The sequence below is a fragment of the Neolamprologus multifasciatus genome, chromosome 10 (genome assembly GCF_963576455.1).
Source record: "Neolamprologus multifasciatus chromosome 10, fNeoMul1.2, whole genome shotgun sequence".
Taxonomy (NCBI): domain Eukaryota; kingdom Metazoa; phylum Chordata; class Actinopteri; order Cichliformes; family Cichlidae; genus Neolamprologus; species Neolamprologus multifasciatus.
In genome coordinates, this window is record NC_140448.1 from 4,719,561 (window position 1) to 4,741,977 (window position 22,417).

The 22,417-nt window shown below is 40.8% G+C and overlaps 2 protein-coding genes across 2 annotated transcripts in view; both read right to left on the minus strand.

The window, feature by feature from the left end:
* Positions 1–10,719, minus strand: part of uvrag (UV radiation resistance associated gene) — a 114,041-nt gene extending 103,322 nt beyond the window's left edge. Inside the window, exons 1-6 of the mRNA XM_085174871.1 lie at positions 10,378–10,719; positions 3,833–3,950; positions 3,488–3,522; positions 2,205–2,366; positions 411–485; positions 208–293 (exon numbers count right to left, since the gene is read on the minus strand). Coding sequence (XP_085030997.1) covers positions 208–293; positions 411–485; positions 2,205–2,366; positions 3,488–3,522; positions 3,833–3,950; positions 10,378–10,482 — 581 coding nt within the window. The 5' untranslated portion in view covers positions 10,483–10,719. The remainder of the gene's footprint in view (positions 1–207; positions 294–410; positions 486–2,204; positions 2,367–3,487; positions 3,523–3,832; positions 3,951–10,377) is intronic.
* Positions 10,720–12,507: 1,788 nt separating this feature from the next.
* On the minus strand, positions 12,508–21,896 carry dgat2 (diacylglycerol O-acyltransferase 2). Its single transcript, XM_085174897.1, has 8 exons — positions 21,587–21,896; positions 20,075–20,203; positions 19,776–19,883; positions 18,675–18,745; positions 16,078–16,282; positions 15,562–15,736; positions 14,073–14,257; positions 12,508–13,877 (listed from the first exon to the last, which is right to left on the minus strand). Exons 1-8 carry the CDS (start codon positions 21,624–21,626, stop codon positions 13,723–13,725), a joined length of 1,068 nt encoding a protein of 355 aa, XP_085031023.1. The 5' UTR covers positions 21,627–21,896; the 3' UTR covers positions 12,508–13,722.
* Positions 21,897–22,417: the final 521 nt, after the last annotated feature.

Consider the following 22,417-nt stretch of genomic DNA (forward strand, 5'->3'; position numbering starts at 1 on the left):
TGTATGTATTATTGTAGGGTCAACCTTACAATATAAAGCGCCTTGAGGCGACTGCTGTTGTGATTCAGTGCTGTATAAATAAAACTGAATGGATCTATTTGTCAGGAGAAGATGCTCCCCATAAAAAGTGATTCACTACATTTGATTTAAAGCCAGCTCCATAAAACGAACATGAGATGCGAAAATGCTGCACAGCTTGAATCTTACCTGAGCAAAGAAAAAACGCTGTACGAGTTCCTGACTGAACTCTGGTCAACCTGGAGCAGGCTGTTTTTCTTACGCTCCGACTGATCCTGAAACAGCCACATGTCTGAGATTCAGCGCAGTAGCCAAACAACGTCGAAACGAGATTTGAACTTGGTATTCTACTGTCATGCAAGAAGCTTTAGAAAACAGACGAAAGGACATACCTTCTGATCAAAGTCAGCTGCATAATAGCCATCGTTCAATCCAAATATGATCTCATTTGGATTTCTGGATCGAATCTGTGGACAAAGCAGGGCAGAAAAGGCTGATTGTACGGGGACAGAGCCTCAGAACAAAGGACAGCTGCATCTGGATGTGCATGAGTCTGTGCTATCTGTTTACCAACTCCCAATGCAGTCTGGATTTGAATAAATTGGAATAACATTGAGTTCTTCATCAGCATTTGAACTGCATTTACTATTTTGATGAAAGCTTTGAACGGGCCAAACTCTTCACACAAAGAGCCAAACAGACAGCTAGAATCTGAGGCTCTAACTCATATTTTCACATGCAGACATTTCATATTACTACTGAATCAATGCAGCATGTGCCGCATTACACTAATGAGCAGCCTGATACGTAATCACTGGTTGTTTCCCTACCACTGACATATATATGGCAAGCACGGGAAAAGAGAATTGTACTGAAGACGATGAGGAAGAGAATTGCAATTTTCTTTGATTACTGTCAACATATAAAGCACTAAGCATTTGTTACACTGATGGAAGTTATTTACAATCATGTAATGTAACGTATATACGCTCGGTGCATTTTTAGATGATTGAACTCGGAGTGAAAGAACATTTGGTGTAACCGAATAAAAGAGTGAACAGAGTCACAATAATCATTTTACCTGTAACAGTGTTGAATGTTAGCGACTAGATGACATTACAGTAAAATAGGCACCAATAAAATTATTCTATATGACTGAAAGTAATTTAGAAAGTTTAATGTTTGGGGACTTGTATTTCTAACCACAGTTTGTATGTTCTACTGCAATTATTCACATTTAATAATGTGCATGCAGTACTTAAACTTATTAGACCACAGAGAAAAATATTGAACATATTTTAGAAACAAAACTAGTTTAAACTAAAATCATGTTGTTATTTATTAAGCAAATAAACTGAATTCATTTACTGTTACACCCAATCACACTGGACTGGAAATAAATCACTGTAACTCTGCATCTTAATAAAAAAATTACTAAATGTACTTTACTTTTCTTAAACAGTAAATTTGAAAATTATTTTATAACAATAGTAACTATATTTTAGCATTAGAAATATCATTTTGATTAAAGAGTTTGCACATAAATTCCAATTTAAATGACAGAAACATTACAAAAAAATTATTTTGGTAAATACTAAAACTGTTAAAACTGTGCCATAAACCTCACACCAACAATCAGTTTGTTAAGCACTGCAGGTCCTTTTAATGTGACAGAAAGATTTCCAGTTAGTGAACTACTTCGTTTTCATGTTCAAATATTTAGAAATTAAAACTCAAAAGCAGATCCAGAGTTAAATGTTCACAGCAGTGAGCATCACCTCAGCATTTAAACTAGATTCATCCACTTGTATAAATTCCAAGCAGATGAAAAATATTTCATACACAGAACCGTGCAGCCGAGTCGAACTGATCATTTTACATATAAACTTGCTAAGAGCGCAGCAACAGCCCTGCTCATAACTACTGATATGTCCTGAAGTAATGTAAACCGCATGGACAGAACGGAAATGCACGCATCGCGCTCTTAGAAGGATTTAATTACACATTCAGCTATTCAGCATTTAACACATGTGTCAGATCATATCCAACAAATCTTTTGTAAAGATCAAAACTGTACTATTAGAGTTTTGCAATAACAAGTCACTTTTTCAAAAGCCACCCAGAAATCCTCAGGAAAAAGTTTATATTGTGTTGTTACTTTGTTGCTCTTGGGTGTGTTTGCTGACCTGCTGCCCCGTGTATCTGAGGCCGTCCAAATTAACCTTCCATTCGATGAGGAGCTGGTACTGCTCCTTCTGCCCTCCCCAGATTCTCACCACAAAGCAAGACACTGAGGTGTCCAGAAGGTCTGGGAGCATGCCAAAGTCCAGGCTCCGCCAAGTTGGATTCTAGCAAAGATCCACAAACACACACATTTCAAAAGGAACAGCAGTCGCATCTTAAATCGTTTCTACTTTCTGACTTTTTTTTTTTTTAATGGGAGGATAGGTTCAAGAGTTTGAAATAAAAATCTGAGAGCAAAATTTCTGTTACCTCTGTTAAATCCATACAGTGATCCTTAACCACTGCAAAGTAACTGAATCATCCTGTTCTGCATTAACCTGAACGTCTGATCCCGGTTTCTGTTTGTAGTCTGACCCTGAACGTTCAGAACGACAGCATGACCGCTGGCTCAGCGGCACAGAGCTGGAGTCATTTACATCATTAACTGTGCACCATTTCCCTTCATTATACAGAAAAATCTCTTTTCCCTGGGTAACTTTCATGGACAGGCAGGAGAGGGAGGCCAAAAGCAGAAGTACAATCCACAGGTGAAGATAAGAACTAGCATTAGAAGCAGAGGGGAATGAAAACAGGAAGAGCAACAGGAAACAGTTCCTTATATGAGCGATGACAGGAAGGAGATGGAATAGCCGAGAACGTCAGCACAGATGTTAAATAAAACAGGAGGTTGAGAAGTTGTGCTGGGAGATGACAGGAGTCATGACTCCTGAAGTGCATTACGCTGTCTGTCTGCTGAAGGTACTGACGAGTACGCCTGGAAACCAGCTTAGGTCAGCTCATGGCTCGGCAGCGAGCCCAAACAGTAATTGCTTAACATCCCTTGGCTACGTCTGTAGTTTTGTGCGTAGCTGTGTCTGCATCACAAATAAAAGTGGAAATTTAAACAAAAAACAACGACGTGGTAACACGACACAGCACGGTCATTTGCACAGCTTAATGATGCGCGCAGGCCAAAAGAAAAAGCTGTTTGAGAGAAACGCGGATCGAATTTTATTCATGCCGACACACGCCTGATATTTTATTCAGCAAATCATGTTAAACAAGAGCTGGCTACATGTGTGACTGGCAAGAAGGGAACAGATAGATGCCAAGCTTAGCATTCAGAAAAGCACCGCTTCACTGCTCGTAATGAGGACATTCTCCAACAGCAGGCTACAGGAAATGACAACATACTGGACCTATCCCAGGACGCGGAGAGGAAGCGTTTGAGGGTTCGTTTACTCACCAGTGAGTCTCGTATGACTTCACTCTTGTAAAAATCTAAGAAACATGAAAGAATGTTGATTAATGCACAATAAACAGGAGGAACTAAACCCTGAACATGTTTTGCTAAAGCTCAGCTGGACACCAGTTACACAAATCTATCACATACGAATCAGAGGAACGGTGCAGTGTTACTGCCACTTTCAAATGCATTTGCCTGAGATAGTAAACTACAACTTGCTGCAAATACAAAATAAATATAAACATAATGCGCACTGCCCATTTAACTTTATTTAAAAGCCTCTTGATAAAGAAATTGTACAAGATAAACATGATCAGTAGTGTGTGAGAGGACGTTAACACCGACCTCTAGAAATGCGGTCTCCTAAACAAAGGTGGAGGGTGAAGTACGTGTCCAGCAGTGGAGAGCCATTCCTGTTCACAATGTTTCTGGCTGCGATGCTCCGAAGATGACGCAACCGTCTCTGTTTGCCAGGAGGAAATAGAGAGAGAGAGACATGGCGAAATAGTGACGATTATTGATAACAGAGTTTTGTAACCAGCTTAATTAGGCTCATGTGATTGGTCAAATCTATCCCACATATAAAACAGCTTAAAACAGCCGTCCTTTCTCATGCACAGAGGCAGCGTAAGCAATGGAGGCATTACTCATCTTCATTGTAACATTATGTCAGTCATCGGTTACTTTTTAAATCAATCCAGCAACACGTAAAGACTGGATTGTTTCAAGTTTTTGAAGTCAAGGACTTTGTTAGTGAATTGTAAAGCGCTTTACAATTCCACTATTCATTCACACACTGGTGGAGGCAGCTACAGTTGTAGCCACAGCTGCCCGGGGGCAGACTGACAGAAGCGAGGCTGCCATATCGCGCCATCGGCCCCTCTGGACACATCCTACAGTCTAACCCTTCCCTTGAATGGCCGGCCCACCTCCTTCCTGCAGCCATAGCGAGGACAAATCTAAGTCATGGGATTTCCCAAAAGATTAACGACTTCAAAAACAAACAAAGGATTGTTCTCCAGGGGACTTTTAACCCTCTCCTTATTCATTTTATAATGTATATTTCTCAACAGGAAACATGGAAAACAAAAATAAAACAGCAAAATTATTCAAAACAGCTCAAACATCAGAGTCCTCTCAGACAACGCTCGAACAGAAGAGCACTGCAAAGTTGACCGCATGCTATAAAACGACCATACAAGTCTGATGGTGACACGTGGCTTGTAATCTGGGTGACTAGGTGGTCACAAGCCTTCTGTTATTCATGAGCATGCAGACATTATTTTAGATCAGGCGTGGGTAACTCCAGGCCTCGATGGCCGGCGCCCTGCAGGTTTTAGATGGGTATTTGATCCAACACAGCTGATTCAAATGGCTAAATGACCTCCACAACATGTGTTGAAGTTCTCCAGAGGTCTGGTGATGAACTCATCATTTGATTGATCTAAAACCTGCAGGACAGCGGCCCTCGAGGCCTGGAGTTGCCACCCCTGTTTTAGAGAGTGGACTGACCAAACTAAAGCAGATACTTCTGTAGCCCTGATAAGAAAACACACTTGAATGCCAGTTTATAGACTAGTTAACTGATGCCAACTTTATGCAAGAGGCTTCCAACAAGTCCCCACTCTCATGCATTTAAAAATAAACGTAAGCTTTTTTCATATATGAACTGCAGCACTGAAAACTAAACCCAGACACGTACAGGGGAGAATGCAAATGTTCAAATAAGTGGGACGGGACAAATGGTCCCAAAAGGTCTTCTGATTGCCCAAGAAGTTTATGTAATGTGACATTTATGCATGAGAGGGTAGTGCAAATAAGTTATTTCACAGCAAGCGAATTGGTATCATGTGTACTGCATACGGAGACAGCTCCCACACATAAACCAAACTCAGTATTTCCAGTCATCTGAAGTGGATTATCTCTTATTCGCTACACGCAAAGAACCTTTTGGTCACACACATAAAAAAGTGTGACCGAAAAGTTCCTCGAATCTACGTACCATATCAATCTAAAATGACTTAATTAAATTCAATTTTCCCTTCAAAGTTTTCTTGTCATGCACTACTGGACCAGTTTCTGGACTGCTGCTAATTTAAACTCCCGAGTACCAGTGTTGCCCATGTGTACCGAGTGGGATGCAAATGCATGTAAGGTGGATTCATGGACCTCAAACTCCCCTGAATTTATGTCATGGATCACAGCTGCTGATGAGCGCTGAATCTCAGGTTACGGCCCAGAGATAAAGCGACAGTTTTCACTTAGTCCACAGTAGCCAACCCCGAAAACAGTGCATCAGGTCAAAGTGCATGTTTGTTGTTTGCTTTTCACAATTATAGTACATATACACACATATACAGACACACATATACGGTTTGTGGAGTATTCAAAGTATTCAAAACTGCTTAGTTAAAACATTTATTATCTAGCCTGAGATCAGCACTGATTATAACCTGTAAAGTGAGTCGGTGTTTACTCAGTAAACAAGTAAACCAGTAAGGTCAGAGAGTTTCAAACTCCCGTCTAAACTGGAAAGATTGGTGCACATTTAAGAATTTAAATGATGTCCCATTACAATTTCGCATTAGTGTACCAATAAAGTAAGCTTCACTCATGCCATCAATAGGTCGACTGTCCCACCAGGAAATAGAAGATTCTGGTGCTGTGGAACTGTCAAAGATGTCGACACCGATTCCTCTTCTAGGGGCGTCTGATCGTAGTGTGGTTTATCCTGTCTGCGAGAGGCTACTGAGACAGAAGACCCTACACTGACATGACAATGTGTGGCCGGGCTGCTTTGACTGCACTGTATGGGAGGTCTTTGAGAGTGCTGACATTAATGATCACACTACACATGTGACTGATTATATTCATTTCTGTGTGGACTCTGTGGTCCCAACCAAAAAGATTCAATGATGCGAATAACAACCCTTGGGTGTCAAACAAGTTCAAAGACCTTATAAGACAAAAATGCTTTCAGGAGCTACAATGATACAGCCGGAAGGGACCGTTAAAGACATTAAAAGACTGATTATGGCAGACAAGTACAAGTACAGTTAAAACACAGAAGGCACTTTGTCAACAAGAAAGCCCAGAGATGCATTACTATGACAACCAATGTCCCACATAAGGATAGGGGATAGGCTTCGCTTGACCTGCATGGTCGAATCTGAAGATTTTTAGATCATCTCAGTCTTGTGATACTAAATATTTTAATTTGGAAAGTATCCATAATTGTTCCTGTTCCTAAATCTCCAAGACCTTCAGGTCCCAAAGACTTTAGACCAGACCTTGCATCACTGGTCTTGTACATGGGATCATAAACATGGCATCAAAGAGACCACTGAAATTTGCCTACCAACACCGAATGAGGGTGATTTATTGAACTATTTTATGTATTGCACACGCTACTTGTATTTGTGGCCATTTCCCCGCCTTTTAACTACGAGTTGGGTTAAAAAATTGATCTTTAATTGATGAAAATTGGTCTTTAAGTCTGACGTCATTAGCCGTTTCCAAGTCCAGATCTTATAAACGGACTAAACTTCAGTCAGGAGAACAACTGAGATAATCCATCCACAATACGAGGTTAGTCATTAATATACTGCTGCATGGGCTGGAGTTACATCATAAGGTTTTAAAAACTGAGCTTTAAAAAGTAACAGTGTTAATAAAAACCGAGAGGAGCCGACAGTGATCACTGACTGTTTTTAGGGGCTTGTTGAGATTAAATACAACAAGATACAAAACATTAAAACATGTTTAAAACACAACAACCTTATTAAACCCAGGGTAGTTTGGACCCAGAAGCAGGATTCATCACATCATCACTTAAAAACTGGATTGTGATATATAGCATGGAGGTATCCTATTGATATAGAGACGCCAAATCTCAGTATTATTTAAATAAAATACTCTGGGAATACTACAAACGAGAGGGTTAATCTCATGCACCATCATCCTGCAGGAAGGTTAGCTGAGCAAACATACATGAAATCAGTGCAACCAAGAAAACCATGCAACACTGGACACACTTAGCTTGACAGAGCACAAAATGTTTTAAAAAGAAATCCCAATATATTGTATTATGAGTCAAGTATTGTGATGATATTGTATTGTGGGGTGTGTGGTGATTCCCACCTCTACTTTAACAGTTTTACTGAGTATTTTAACAGATAAAAAGGGAAACAGAATTTTCACTTCCGTCTTGTTTAGCTTTCGAGATCAAGGATTTCCTTGGTAGTTACACCAAAGTAGGAACTTTACTTTCAGACAAACTGACAACTTCCACAGGCTCCCCTCAGGATTGTGTTTTCTCTCTTATGTTGTTTATTCGGTGCACAAACACTACTACCACTTCAGTGAATCTCTTACATGATGGAAAGGAACAGCATGGACCAGATCCGGACCGTTTCATTAAATGCTGTGAGGTCAGACCTTGTTCTCAACACAGCAAAGATTTCAGGGGGCAACAATCATCCCAGCCCACTATCACCAAACAGCTGATCCAGTCTGTGACTGAATATCAGTACCTTGGGGTTATTCTTGACCACATGTAAAGACCTTTTCAAGGAAACTTGTATCTTTCAATGCGGGCTCTAAAATGCTCCACATGCTTTTACTGAAAGTGTTCTGACTTTCTTAATCTTTTGTTGGTTTGGAAATCCCTCTGAGGAACACTAAAAATCTGTAAGACAGTAACAGCATGAAGTGAATTGCATTACAGAGTTAGAAACGTATTTATAGTTATGGTGTTAGATGTAACGCAAATACTGTTGTGGGTGATGAGAGGCATCCATCTGCCTCCTCTTTTAAAGTGAAACCATCTGGGTGGCGCTATTACCCCCCGTGCTTACAAACACAAGCCAAACTGTAATTTATTCCTCACGGCACTTAATAGAGCATTTGTAGCAACAGATGTAGAGGGTACCAATAACAAGGTTGTTGGATCAATCCCCAGTCCATATTTTGAAATATACTGAACCCCAAGTTGTTCCCAATGCATCCATCAGGGTGTGTGTGAATGTTAAGAGTGCATAAAGTGTTTAGGTATAGATAAAAACAGGGTTTGGATGCATTTGAATGGGTGAATGAGGCTTGTAGCAGAAAGTGCTTTGAGTGCTCAAAGTGAGTGGAAAGGCACTATACAAGTAGCAGTCCATTTACCATTTTAATTTTTAAACATGGGAAACACATATGTTTGCCAGCTAGTTCGGACAAATCATCCTGTAAGGTCCAATGAAAGGGTCTTGATGTATAGTATGCTTTTATGCTGATGTGTTTGTTCTGTGTTGGTGTATGGGAATGCCACGTGGTTTCTGCAATCCAATTTTCTCATCATGACAAAGGTATTTATCCATCTAGGTCTCATGTGGTTAAAATGAATGTGCATATAGCCTGCATTAAGAGGTCATCATCAGGTTTTTTTAATGAGATCACAGATAAACAAGAGGACCCATGTTAATTAAACAAATACAAAGGAAAAGTATTTTAAATTAAATCTCTGATGCTTTTTAGCAATTTATGGCCCAAACACAAAGCCAGTTGGTTTCCACTGTAATGCAGTAACTGCAGACGATTAACAGATAGAAAAACCCAACTATTTGCATGGCCAGAGTTCACAGATAAGCGTAAACAACAAATTGGTATACTGATTCTTTAAAGAGCAAGTAATGTGTGTATTTAGCTGCAGTTTAAGTAAAGGATTTTACTTACACACCACCCTCAAAAAACTGCATATCAGAGACTTGTGGTTTCCCAAATTAAAAACAAAAATACCCAGTATACAGGATAAGATTGGAATATGTCGATAGTGCTAAAATGAGGACATAGTTTGAATCATTCCAAATTGCATTATCAAAGTGTGCATCTAAACGATCCAGCACCTATCTGGGGGAGAAAAGACTTACACTTAGTGGTGTAAATACATTATACTGTCTGTCATTTCACTGAGAAAAGAAAATCTAATGGTGCATCAGTGACACCCACGTTATGAATCCCAAGAATTTGCAAATGTCAACACATTTGCGAGGTTTAACTACCATAAAGTAATAATAGTAGAAGATTTAGGTTTCAGGATTCATTTTATGCTGTAGGTTAACTCCATATTTTGGTTCCCAATGTTCAGTTTAGTGGTCTGAAGCAGGATAACAGTTGAAACAAGCCCAGCTGCACACAGACCTCTGACTCACTGAAGCGAGGAAGTGTCATTTATCTCAACCCTAATAAAGATATTTGAAAACAACATGTTTTCTACTACAAATAATACCCAGCCAGTAAACACTGACGGGGATTGGTCGGTAGGAGACTTAGTTCCGGTTTAAGGTAAGTAATCACAACGAGAGAAGCCTACATGTCAAATGAATGAAAGCACGGAATTTAAAAGTCTTCCACTTGATCCCCGGGGTTGAACGGACCAATAACGCAATCAGTCTTGAAATGCTTCAAATCACATTAAAGCAGCCGTACGAGAGCGTTTAGTTTCAAAATAATGACACGCTGTATGCTGATTTTACTTAGCTGTCACCTGCGTGCTGACATAACGCCAAGTTAAGTTACCATTAGCAGAAGCATTACTAGCTTTGTACATAAATCTGTAGAAAAATCATGCGATATGGCAGTACCATGAAAAGGCTAGGCTCCAAAAGCCAAACACCGACCTAACTGGTCTCGGCGTGTCTGGCGAGTCAGACACACTTCCATTTATTTCCAACGGGCTAGCTAACTGCAAGCTAGCAACTGCTAGCTAGCTAGCCTGCCAGGCCTGCTGTGGACCTCCGGGCAGCAGTTACAAACTAGTACATAACACAATATGGGAGCCCGGTCCAAGTTTACCCGAGTTCACCTGAATGAGTGTGATGACAACGAAAGCTCATGGGATTTGCATTTACCTGCTGGGATGTGAGCTCCACATGTAGGGCTCGAGAGGCTGAAGCTCCAGAGTTGGTGACAGAGGCGGCGGGGATAGCAAGAACCCGACCGGTGATGGAGTTCATCCTCCTGTCGGCATCTAGCAGCAACCCCTCATTCAATAAAGCATCCCATCTCAGACATTCACGACACTTGGCTAAAAGTTGACGAAGTTCCGGAAAACTAACAAAGACATGCAGACACGAGTGTTTCTGTGAGGAAAACGCTACAACAGCTGTCAGCTAACCAACAGGACGTAAACAAACTCTCGGCTATTTCGCTACGTTCGGAAATCCGTCTACGGAGAGGAGGCGCGGAACTTCAGTTGCTGATTGGCTCAAACCAATATCCGTCACGTAAAGGCGGTGCCTGGTCGTGAAAATTCGCGTTTCTATTGGCGGTATCATCTGTTTGTCTCCCTGGAGGGGACGAGCATCCGTTGAATTCTGTCAAAGCTGCAAAATATGAGGAAGTTGTATGGTACAGCGTGACATGCAGGTGACAGTTTAAACGGTAGCACTGATCTCATAATCTCTACTGGTACAAAGACAGCCAGCGACCAAAGCATTTAAAATGTATATGCAAACTGATATGAACTTTTTTCGCTAACTTTCAAATAGAGACAGGAACCAACTGCAGAATACGCGGGTAGCTTAGGCAATGAAAAACTTAAACACACACATATTTAACATATTAGCAAATTAGTCGATGTTATATTTCTTAGGCCTCTCTTAACGTTGCGTGCCGATTTAGATTCTGGTCTTGTGTTTTGCGTGTAACTCAGTAGTGTAAAGTTGAAATTCATCTTTAAGTACGATGACTTGTAAATCCACCACCTACATGTGAGCAGCACAGTCAGTTATTTCAGCTTAATTCACACTGACTGCAGAACATTAAGCAACCACTAGGGGGCTGCCACATTAAATAGTTGCGCTTCTACAGGGCCAGGAGACTGAAGGCTGCAGTCAGATAACGACCAAAAGTAGCTCCTACCCACGTTGTCACCTTGACAAAAAACGTTAAAATGTAAAAGAACTTAGGGAAAATAAAAATGGACGTTCTCGATGGACTAATGTTTTTTTAATAATGTTTAAGATGTTTTAATAAAGTCATATAAAAGAGAACCAGTAGCAAATGATAATAATAATTAACAAGGTTGTAATTCAGATAAATAGGAATACAAGGCATATAAAGTGAAATAATTGCTCCTGTCATATTGTTTTTCTTCCAGCTGATAAAAGGAGCCAGAGTAATTCCTGTCTTTATTAAGGCTTTCTGAGTTAAAGTCAAATTAACTACTGACCGCACTAAAAAGGCCATAAGAACAAGTATAACTAACAGAAACTGAATAATGAAAAACCTTAAATGAACTTTGCTCACAGGCTTTATTCCTCAAACATTTTCAGTTTCACTTCTGAAAACAAGGCAACGACTCCATAAGCAGTAGATACAATGTTTATCATTCCGTTGTAGGTTTAACAATTTCAAAACATGACATACACAAGAGTGTATATGGTTAGTGCATAAAATGCAAAACATACAATTAACATTTACACGATCGGTCACTTTTAATGTTGATTGTTTTTAAATGGGGTGGAATAATCCTCAAAAATATTCAGTTCAGTTTTATTTGCACAGCACCAGCAGATGTGGAAGCTAAAGTTTAAAATGGTCCCAGTGGTAATTAGCAGCAGTAGGAGCTGTAACCCTAAATTGGAAGAGTGGCTCCAGAAAACTCCAGGTATAACATCAGAGGTGTCGGTGCAGAGGAGCGGACAGAATACGGCACAGAGCCCTAAACTCCCAGGTCTCTGGTAGAGAGCGCGAGCTTGAGGATCACATCTGTATCACCTGCAGGGATGAAAGGGAGCTTTTTTTCCTCCCATAGAGGTAAATTGTGGTTTCAGAGGTATACTGTATGGCCCAGCTGGACTTTGAAAGTTTTTGCTGATAAGAGAATTGTAGATAATATTAAAAGCTCTCCAGCCAAATACTGTTCAAAGCAAAGCATATATTTGGTGGGCGTGCTCCTTACACAGCACATACATAAGACTCAGATTTAATAAAACATTGACAAAAATGTGGGAAAGACTTCAAAGACACACCACACATTTTTCTGAAAACTTACAAAAGTTTAATTTAAACATCAGCAGAAAGATTATGCTACTCATCACACAGACAAGTCTCGCTGCTTATTGCTTGCAAATCCATTGCACAGGTATTACACTGCTCCATAGTAGTCGTCACAATGCTCAAACCAGTGAAAATCGCATCTGTAAATTCAGCCAATTCTCTTACACTTTATTCCCACCGACATGACACACGCTCGCTTATTTTAAATGATTCCCCTGAAAGATTTTTTATAAAACTCACTGTAAACTGGAATCATCAAACATCAGGATTTTCACCCACAAAACCATTTTATCCGTTTCAACTACAGCTCAAAACCTTCCAAGACACTTAAGTTACAAGAAATCACGTAGTTTACACTGCATACATTAAATGTATCCACCCAGATAGAAACCCTGTCACCAGTATGAACATTTAAAAAGAAAAAGAAATAAGCCAAGCAGAGCAGTGCCTGTCTGGGGGAAAATCTTTGAGACTAAAACATCAGAGGGTGATGTAAAACATCAAAAGTGCACCAGAAATATTTGTTGAGACAAATGTACTAAAATAGGCATTTCCTTGCTACAGAATTCAATTAACACTGTAAGGCTTTTCTACAGTCTCATGTGTTTGTGCATTCACCATACCTGGTAAAATTCCTTCACTTTCGGCCTTTAACCAGCAGGAATCACCACATATCTGTGGACATCATATGTCTTTGGCTCGATTAATCTTTGGCCACTACCCAGTGATAAAGTGGTACCTTTCATTTGCATTGTTTGTGCATTCAGCGTGTAGAGTTGTAAAGGAGCTTAGGATGAAGTCCTGAAAATTACCTTCTGGCTCCATCTAGTGGAGCTTAGCGACCACTGCCTGAAAGAAGCAGTTAAACGTGACGCCCAAGTTTTAAAAGAAAACTGGGAGGGAAAAAAGGCACTGATGAGGCACTGTGGACAACCAGACAAGAACAGCTGGGAAAGGCCACCATTCATTAAGCCTGCCGTTGCCTGAGAAAGCACTATGCGTGTGTGTGTGTGTGTGTGTGTGTGAGATGGCGCAGTGAGCAAAGGTTTCTTCAGTAAACATGCAAAATGTGTCATCTGCAGTCCAGAGATAATCTAGGCACCCAGGTGCGATGGCGAAGGTGACGAAACGAAGACGAGGCGAGGGGTTTGGAGATGCACAGTTCGGGCCATTAGCAGCGACCCGTCAGCTTCCTAGTGGATGTGCAGGATGTCACTCTCTTTCAGACCAAAGCGCGTCTTGTACTTGTCAAAAAGGCACTGCAGGGACTTGATGTACATTGCATGGTAGAGATCCACCGTTTCCTCTGATGCATCCTCAATTTTTGGCACAGTGATTGGCTCCCCAACTATTAAAAAAAAACAAAAAAACAAAAAAAACACAGGAGACAAACAGTTAAAACAAACAGTTGAGCAAATATTGACTGTGTCCTATGAACTGTTTGGTTGGTCACTGTCCTACAAAAACGTCAGTAACACAGCCATGTCGAGGTCACAGAAAACTAATCTATACCGTACAGTCAAAGCAAACGAGACAAACTTGCCTATGGTGGTGATGGGCTTGGAAAAAGGCACAATGCCCCAGGAGCTCCCAAAGAAAAGGCACGGGGCAAAGCCCAACATCTTCTGTAACTTCTTTTGCAGAGACCTCCAGACGGTCCCCTCGTCGAAGATCACCTGCTTGTAGGCGTCGTTCTCGCCGAAGGAAAAGACTGGAACCAGATCAGCCCTGAGGGAACAAAGCAAGTGACTCAACACACCTCCCCGACCGTGTCAAAGAACGACACATCTATGCGAAACATCTAGAACACATAAAAGGTCATTGAGAAAAATGTCAGTTAATAAACTAATATTTGTTCACTCTCCTCTTGCTGAAGCTTTGCAGACTTGCTGTTGTTCACATGACCAGAAATTTGGTTTTATGGTTCTATTACAATCCTGTCTGTGAATCCCCTGGTTTTAAAAGCAGTAATAAGAACAGTTTGAAGCATTGCACACGTGTGATAACCACCACGCAGCGCTCAATAATCGACCTTCCTTACATGTCTCTACTTGCCTGAACGGCCAGCTTTAGTTTACCAAATATTCAAAAATAGCCAACAGGGTTGGATTTCTGGTGCAACGTGCAGATCATCAGGAATCGGTGCAAGGAGCACAAAAAAGCATTCAATGTCCCTGTGGGGAGGAGCAGCCACGTTTTTAACAACTGTGGAAGGTGTTATGTGATCGGGAAATTTCTTAAATCCACCCTGATCTGTAACTAAGCTGGAGTCTGAATGTTTGCAGGGCCGTTTTTAGACCACAGAATCAGTCGTTTTTAGAGAGATTTTTTTCCAGCTGTTTGTGAAAGATTAAATCTGGTTTTCCATCCAGTATTTTAGAAGAAACAATCAGAGCATCAATCCCTTTGACCAAAAATAAGCAATAAATATATTTGTTCAAGCAGACACTTGTTTTTTGACGACAACATTATTCAGCTGGTTGCAACATCGTCTATTTCATAAGCACTGAAACAAAGCCTTAGAAGTTCCACAAAAATCAATCCAAAGTGACCCAAATTCACATTTGAGGCTTACATCAGCTGCTCTGCTAGCCTAATTGTAACCAATAAAGGTCTGCATAACTGCATGTCTTTTCCAGCGCGTTCTAAGCTTCTTTGGATAGGGTGCACCCACTGATATGATAATCCTCGGCTGCATTTGTGAAGGAATGGGCTTGTTTGGGCTGGTGAGACAAACCGAGGGCCTTCACGCTGCAGTCTGTCTCATTAACGCATAGCCAAGGGGGGGGGGAGCTCAAACTGACCAGCCCTCTGAAAGTGAACTATATGTCACGAGGAGCTGAGCAGGGACAACACTGCACATTCATGAAATGATTTAGCAGCTCTCTCTTTGCAAGCATGTGACCTTTCTGGGTGTAATAATCTAGGATTTTGTTATTCCCGTGAGGTGCCGCAGCTCAGGGAATGACATTTTCACGTTCAACAACATATTGTGCGGGTCAGTGAAAACCACACGCGCGCAGCCGACTCACCCTTTCTGCAGCGCTAGCTTAACGAAGCCTTTACGATTCTTCAGGGTGACAGAATTCAAGCCGGGTGTGCACTGCAGAGACTCGGCTGCCCCTCCGACAACGATAATCACAGCATTTCCCGTCCCATTCTGTGACAACAGGTAGTCGATGGAGTTCCTGTTCACAGGGCAGATACCTGTGGGGGGGCAAAATGTAGGTAAACTGCTTTTAGGTCTCTGTACGAGTTACACACCAGCCTTTTGTATCCTTTCTATACCATATTGTGCATTAGGCAAAATCCACCAATATGCAGAAGAAATGTTAAACATTCAAAAAAGAAAACAACTTCTTCCACATGTAAGGGGCAAAGATGAAGCCTGAACAGGCCCTCCAAACAGATGAAGCTCAAAATCAGTCGATCGATGTCGACTGAAGCCGCAGCAGGACAAAGGTCAGCTCGCCCAGTGCTAGTTATCACTGATTTTGACATTTTAAGAATTCAAACAAGAATTTCTGGCTTCTTCGGTCAAATCTCACCTCCAGACATCAGATAGTCTCGCAGGATGGGAAGACGAAAGTTTCCTGCTAGGGTTGCAAGGGAAGGCTTGATGCCAGGGAATTTCTTAGAGAAGCCTGTGGCCTCCGTGCCAAAGTTGCAGAAACCACCAAAACAAAAGATGCCGTGGGGATGGTAGCCAAGGATGTAGTTCCGGCTGGGCAGCAGGTCGTGAGTTTTAATTAGCTGCAGGACCAAAAGGACAAAGAGTGGATAAACAGTGTGAGACCGATTCTCATACGAGGACAAAAGTTTGATGAACGTGGATTTAATTTTCTGCTTTTATCATGCATCAAACGGATAAGGTGCAAGAACTGAAACAGACTTTAGACGAAAACTAAAGCCACTGTATGATAAATGTGATTAAAGGTGGAAATGAGACCGATGTTCAGCGCCATAATAGCAAGAATGCTAGCCTGAAATGGTGCATTCATGCTTTTGTGATATCTATTAGCTTACAAGGGTCAGTTCGTCTCAAAGTCAGATTCACCCTGGTCACTTTTATTCCAGACCACTGCGATGTGAACTAAACGGCATTTGGCTCGATGTGCTCGAAGCTCAAAAAGAAAAATTAAAATTGAAGCATTCACCAGCAGCGCATGTTTCCAAAGATCACGACCTGATTACTCAACAGTTTAGGAACTAGCTTCTCTTTTATCAAACTTCAATCACCAACCATATTTCTGTTCAGCAGAAGCATCCTGTACAAAGAATCTTATGACATCATCTGAACTGTGATATTAGCTAGCTTTTTGTTTGTGAATGAAGAAAACAAAACAAAGATAGTCTAATTATACACAAAGCAATTCATGAATGAGAATCCAAGGTAGTAAAGCAAAGTCCTGAAATATGAAGAACATAAATGGGTTCCAGTAACAATGTTAACAATATACGATTATAGCTGTATACTTTAGTGATTTTCAATATGGTAAATGGCCTGTATTTGTATAGTGCTTTACACATCCAGTCATCCACACACACACTGGTGATGGCAGCTACATTGTAGCCACAGCCACCCTGGGGCGCACTGACAGAGGCGATAGTAAACATTGTTGTAGGTATATTTTTAACACTACATGTGAACATGGATGTGTAGATAGCCATTATTCATCACACACACACACAGTATGATGTATACTGCTTTAGTAAAACTAGGACACTCTTATCAGCCAGACAGCACATACAATCATAAAATTAGGATCCAGTGTGCACCTGTTCAGGCTGATGTGTCAGCATTATTATCAAACCCATCATTGCACAATAAAGCTGTAAAGGTGAACATGGCCCATAAGAAAAGTGTGCTCTGATGTGCAGCGCAGACTTGGATCCATCACAATGTGTAAACAAAGCTCCATTAGTAGCGAGTCCAAAATAACAGTTGTGTAATCACATTAGCACAGGAGAAACCATTCAAGCTCTCCATGGCAGCGCAGGAGACCACCTGGCATATGTGGAGGATTACAGTGGGACTAGGGCAGCAAACACAGCACTTAACCCCTCGAACAGATCCAAGCAGAAGAAAAGAGAAGGAGGAAGAAGAGAGTCACTCGTTTCAAGAAGGAGCAGCAATAATATAAAAGAGGACCTGATTCTAGTATTGAAGCAGACTTGCACATCTATCCGTGTAACACATTTCATAACAAGTCTCACTTCGGACTTGCTTCGGTCTTCACCTCAACTTCAGTGTTGGCTCGGACTTTGACCGGTTGTTTCCAACTCATAAATCATCGTCGATACTCGCCCTGTGACCAACTCATGTGTTTGTAGATAATTTCAGGATATTTTGAAGTACAAAAAACAGTAAATCCCTCACTTTGACTGTGAATGTAACAGCTTCACATGAGCGAATAACTAATACAGTGACTTCATGGTGGTGACATCAATGAGAAAGGCCCAGCTACAGTGAAGCATCTAGATGACAAAGAATGAATGTTTGGTTCATCACCCTGGATTTAGCGCTCTTTGTTCTCAAAATCTGACTGACTTCAACATATTTGTTTAATAAATAAATTAAATAAGTAAATATATATTGCTCCTGGATGTTAGAGAGTGGAACGTTGGCCCTGTATTTTTATGACTACTGTGTAATGTGTAAGAAGACAGCTATCCTCCCTTTAAGCATGCTTTAACCGTGACTTTTGACTTCTTGTGTGACAGCATAGTGAGGAACAGCTACTAAACATTTTTACCATCCAACACAAAGCCCTTTAGCCTGACCAAGGATTTTATTGTCCCCTACACTGCGGAGTACCTGATGAGAGAAAAGCTTAGCACTGCTCCTTAGACCTTCAACTGGGGCAAAGTCTGAAGCCAACATCATACCCTCATCTTAATCAACACAGAACAAGTAAGAGTACAGAGCAGATGGCTCAATGCAGCCCTGATAAGCCTATCTGTAATGTTAATTGTGCACAACTAAACACATTTCACACAGGAGCCGCTTCATCTGACATAAGGGAGATGTTTAGGACCCATTTGAGTCCTGGCACCACCGTCGCTCTGCAAAGCTCCAGATTTCCCTATATTACCAATGAGTGCATCAGCAAGGGAGCATCACAAAGATGACACATTCACCCACCCTGATTGGAAAGTAGTCTCGGAAATACGTCCACACTGTCCAGTTCCTCACCCAGGAGGACCTCCTGCCACCTGAGGAGAAAGTTACACATGAGTCACTTAGAGCATGCGCACAAAAATAGAACTAACTGTAATTTTTCGTAACAATTCAACCTTAGTTTTTGATTATACAGTTTGTTAATCTGTCATTTAGTTAGTTTTGCCCGGAAGTGCAGAGTGACGTCTTCAAATATTACCCAGTCAAAATAATCCGAACAACTATCCTCTCATTTAGATGCTGAGAAATGAACTGAAAATGCCTGATTAATAAGTTTCCGCACTACCCAAAATTCCCTTGAGCTCTACGTTTACATGTGCTGCCATGCTAGGGGTACAGTAAGGCTGTACATGGCAGAGCACTGTGCTGAGCTAAACTAGCATGCTAACATATAGCATGCTAACATAAGCTAAGCCAGTAGTCTAACATGCTAATGTATAGCATTTTAGCATGCTATACTTTAGCTAACATGCCAATCTATAGCATGTTAGCTAAAGTACAAATTTTTAAAATAATGAAAAAGAAAAACAAAAAAACAAAAAACTCTTTAGCCAGATTAAACTGTCATTTCAAAGAATTTGGCACCAACAGGTGGGCAATTCTTTGTCTATGACTCAAGGTTATTATAGTTAACAAAAACTAAACTAAAAATTAAAACTAGATGTGTAAAAATGTAGTTAACCGAAATGAAAATAAAAACTAAACTTTTGAAAAAAAAATTAACTAATGAAAACAATTTGTGAACTTGTAAAGCTTATTAAAATAAAATAAAAGGCAGAGAAAATAGCATTAGTCTTAAGCTTTTCTATTACCGGATGCAGAAATCCTCATCAAACGTGCCTAAAATCTCAACATCGTCATTTCACAAATCTCATTTTGGCTACTTCAAATAAATGAAATCATAAAAATAAAATCAAGAATTATAAGCAATTATTTTAGTTAAACCGCCACACTAGTTCACAGTGCCAGAAAGTCTCTCATTAAGACCTATAGTCCGGTGCAGCCAAAACTCAAACCATTAGGTAACAGTTTGTTTTTTTTATATTGACATCTTTCATAGCTTGCCTTGTTTTGGGGTGTTCCAGTCAAAAATAAGCCAGGCTATATAAATGGCAGCAATCAGCCAGCAGTCAGTGCAGAAGATGTAGATCAGTAATGCAGTGCAGGCAACACCTGGGGGGAGACGGGGAAATAGTACCTAAAGTTAAACCTGAATTCATCACAAAGGGTTAAGGTAATCCATCATCAGGGTGTAATCACACGAAAGAAGGCCAACAAGCCATCAACGAGTGTGTGTTTGCTTTAAAGACTGATCTGACCTGATCCTTTACTTGTGACACTAATAAGCCAACTCTCTCACTCACCCAAGGCTAAGAAGGAGATGACCCACTGCATCACAGAGATCACCTGCAGATGCTTCTCCATCTTGGATCTGCAGGGCCATAACCCTGAGGGGAGGTCCTGCAGAGCGGAGAGGATGCTGGAGCCAGTGCCTTGAGACAAAAACAAATCAATGCATCAGGTAGAAAAACAGCAGGAAGAGATAAAGATCACGCAAAAAAAAAAAAAAAATCTAGTCAACATTTCCCAGAAGAAATTCTTGCCTAGAGTTGATTTGAGTTAAACAAAGCCAAAGGTGGACATCAATCAAAACAAAGAGTTAATGATTCACTACAGAACGGATTGCAGTGACCTGTCCTACATCAATAATACAGTACATTTCCAGCGAGTCCAAAACTACAGCCTCAGCTACTCACCAGGCTGAAAGAGTGAACCCACGCAGCTACGTGTGAGAAAGAAGCGCAAAGCAACATTAAGAAGCAACTAACGCGAGTCGAGGCCGTGTCACAGCGAGCCAATAAGAAGCTCTCGCACTCCAGGAAAACGCTGTCCTCTAATCCCATCTGTCCTCACTGAAAATAACCTGGTACCGGGGCTCGGCTGGTAATGCCTGCAAACTACGATGCTATGAGTCCTTGAGACTATCGCAGCTTAAATGTGTGGCAGAGAAGTTGATGATGGTTAAACCAGCCTGCTTAGAGCTAGATCAAACTGCTGGGTAAAAGCTGAAGCCAAACTGTGTGATCCCCTGGAGAACGGGGGGCACAACAGGGGGGCCCACGTGCTTGGCTTTCAAGAGCCATCCTAGACCTAAACAGCTAGAGTTATTGGACATGCAAGTAGTCGCCTCTAAATGCAAACAGCATAACGTTTTGTAATTAAAACAATAACAGGCCCACATATACACATCAGCTTGTGTTTGTATAGTTTCTAGTGTCCATTTAAGCTATGAATCATATTTGATACACAGAAACCAAATGGCATGTTTAGATACAGTGACACAACAGGGAACCCCCACTACCACCCCTCCACCCCCATTCCCACAATAACCCCACAAATTATAAGCAACATGCATTCAGAAAGCATGTGTTTGTGAGAGGTATGGTCCCTTACATTCATGTGTCATTATTCCATCAACTTTGAACTAACTTTCAGCTGTCACTGTGTGGTTTAGGTTAAAAGCCCGAGTTTAGTTCCTCTCAACCAAAGACCATTCAGAGTTTCTTGGAAGCGTTTTATAAGTATTCACAGAACAAATCAAACACAGCGATTAGCAAAATACATAATAGCAAAATTCTTAGACAGTATTTTGAGCTTCTCACTGTGTCCAGATGAACAGAATCAACTTTTGGAGATTGATTTACCAGGATGATTGAGCATATCCTATTAATTTCATTTCTGTTATCATAGTAAGTATTAAACATTTTGTTTTGCATGCATTAAAACAACAGAACTCCAGGCTTGTTTGGGTTCCTATTCGTTTCCCTCCTTCACGCCCTTGGGACACTTTTGAAGACCCCAAATAACCATCTTACCTTTGATGACTCCCGAGTATGCAGCAAGTATGGTTTTCATAGCTCAGTCTTCTTGTTGGCTGATCAAAGTGCCCGAAAAACCTTTAAAAGTATTTTTTTAAACGATAATAAAATAAGTTAAAACATCAGGAGCTCCGAGCTCACAGCTCCGCTGTCATGACTGCGTTTAACAGCAGCTGACTGAAGAGTCCAGCGGGCATTTAATCAGCGCGGGGAGGAGCGAGGAGCGAGGAGGCAGGAGGGAGCTGCGGGAGTCTGCGGACACCAAAGCGGAGGCAGGACTGCAGGTAACGTGGAGGAGCAGTGCAGCCGCTGAGCTGCTCTCTCTGTATTTATGAGGCCAGTCACGTGGGTCAGCGACCTGTTCAAAACATGTATTGACCATTCGGGCCACAGCTCTTCAGCATGCCTCATGGGTCAGAGGAGCTGTGTACAAACATGTGTTCAGCTGTTTTATGGTCAGAAGTAATAAACGCTCCCTTTCTCCTTATTTAAAAAAAAAAAAAAAGTGTTTTGTTTTTGTTGTTTTTTGAGAAAGGAAGTCTGTTTTTAATCGAATTAAACTTTTATTCTTCATTATTATTATTATTTTTGTCTAAAATTATTTGTTCATAGCTATAAACCTTAAAATCATTATGCCTTTGCGTTAGTTTTACTATATTTAAGCTGCTTTTTAATTTTTATTTATTTTAATAAAGCTGCTTACTGTATATCAGGGTCATATTGACTGATGCCAAAAGCATCTCTTGCAAAAGTTGCAGCAGCCTTACATCATCCGAGATGTGTTGCAGCCTCCACATACAGAGTTCAATGTTCTGTCTCCAAACTGCC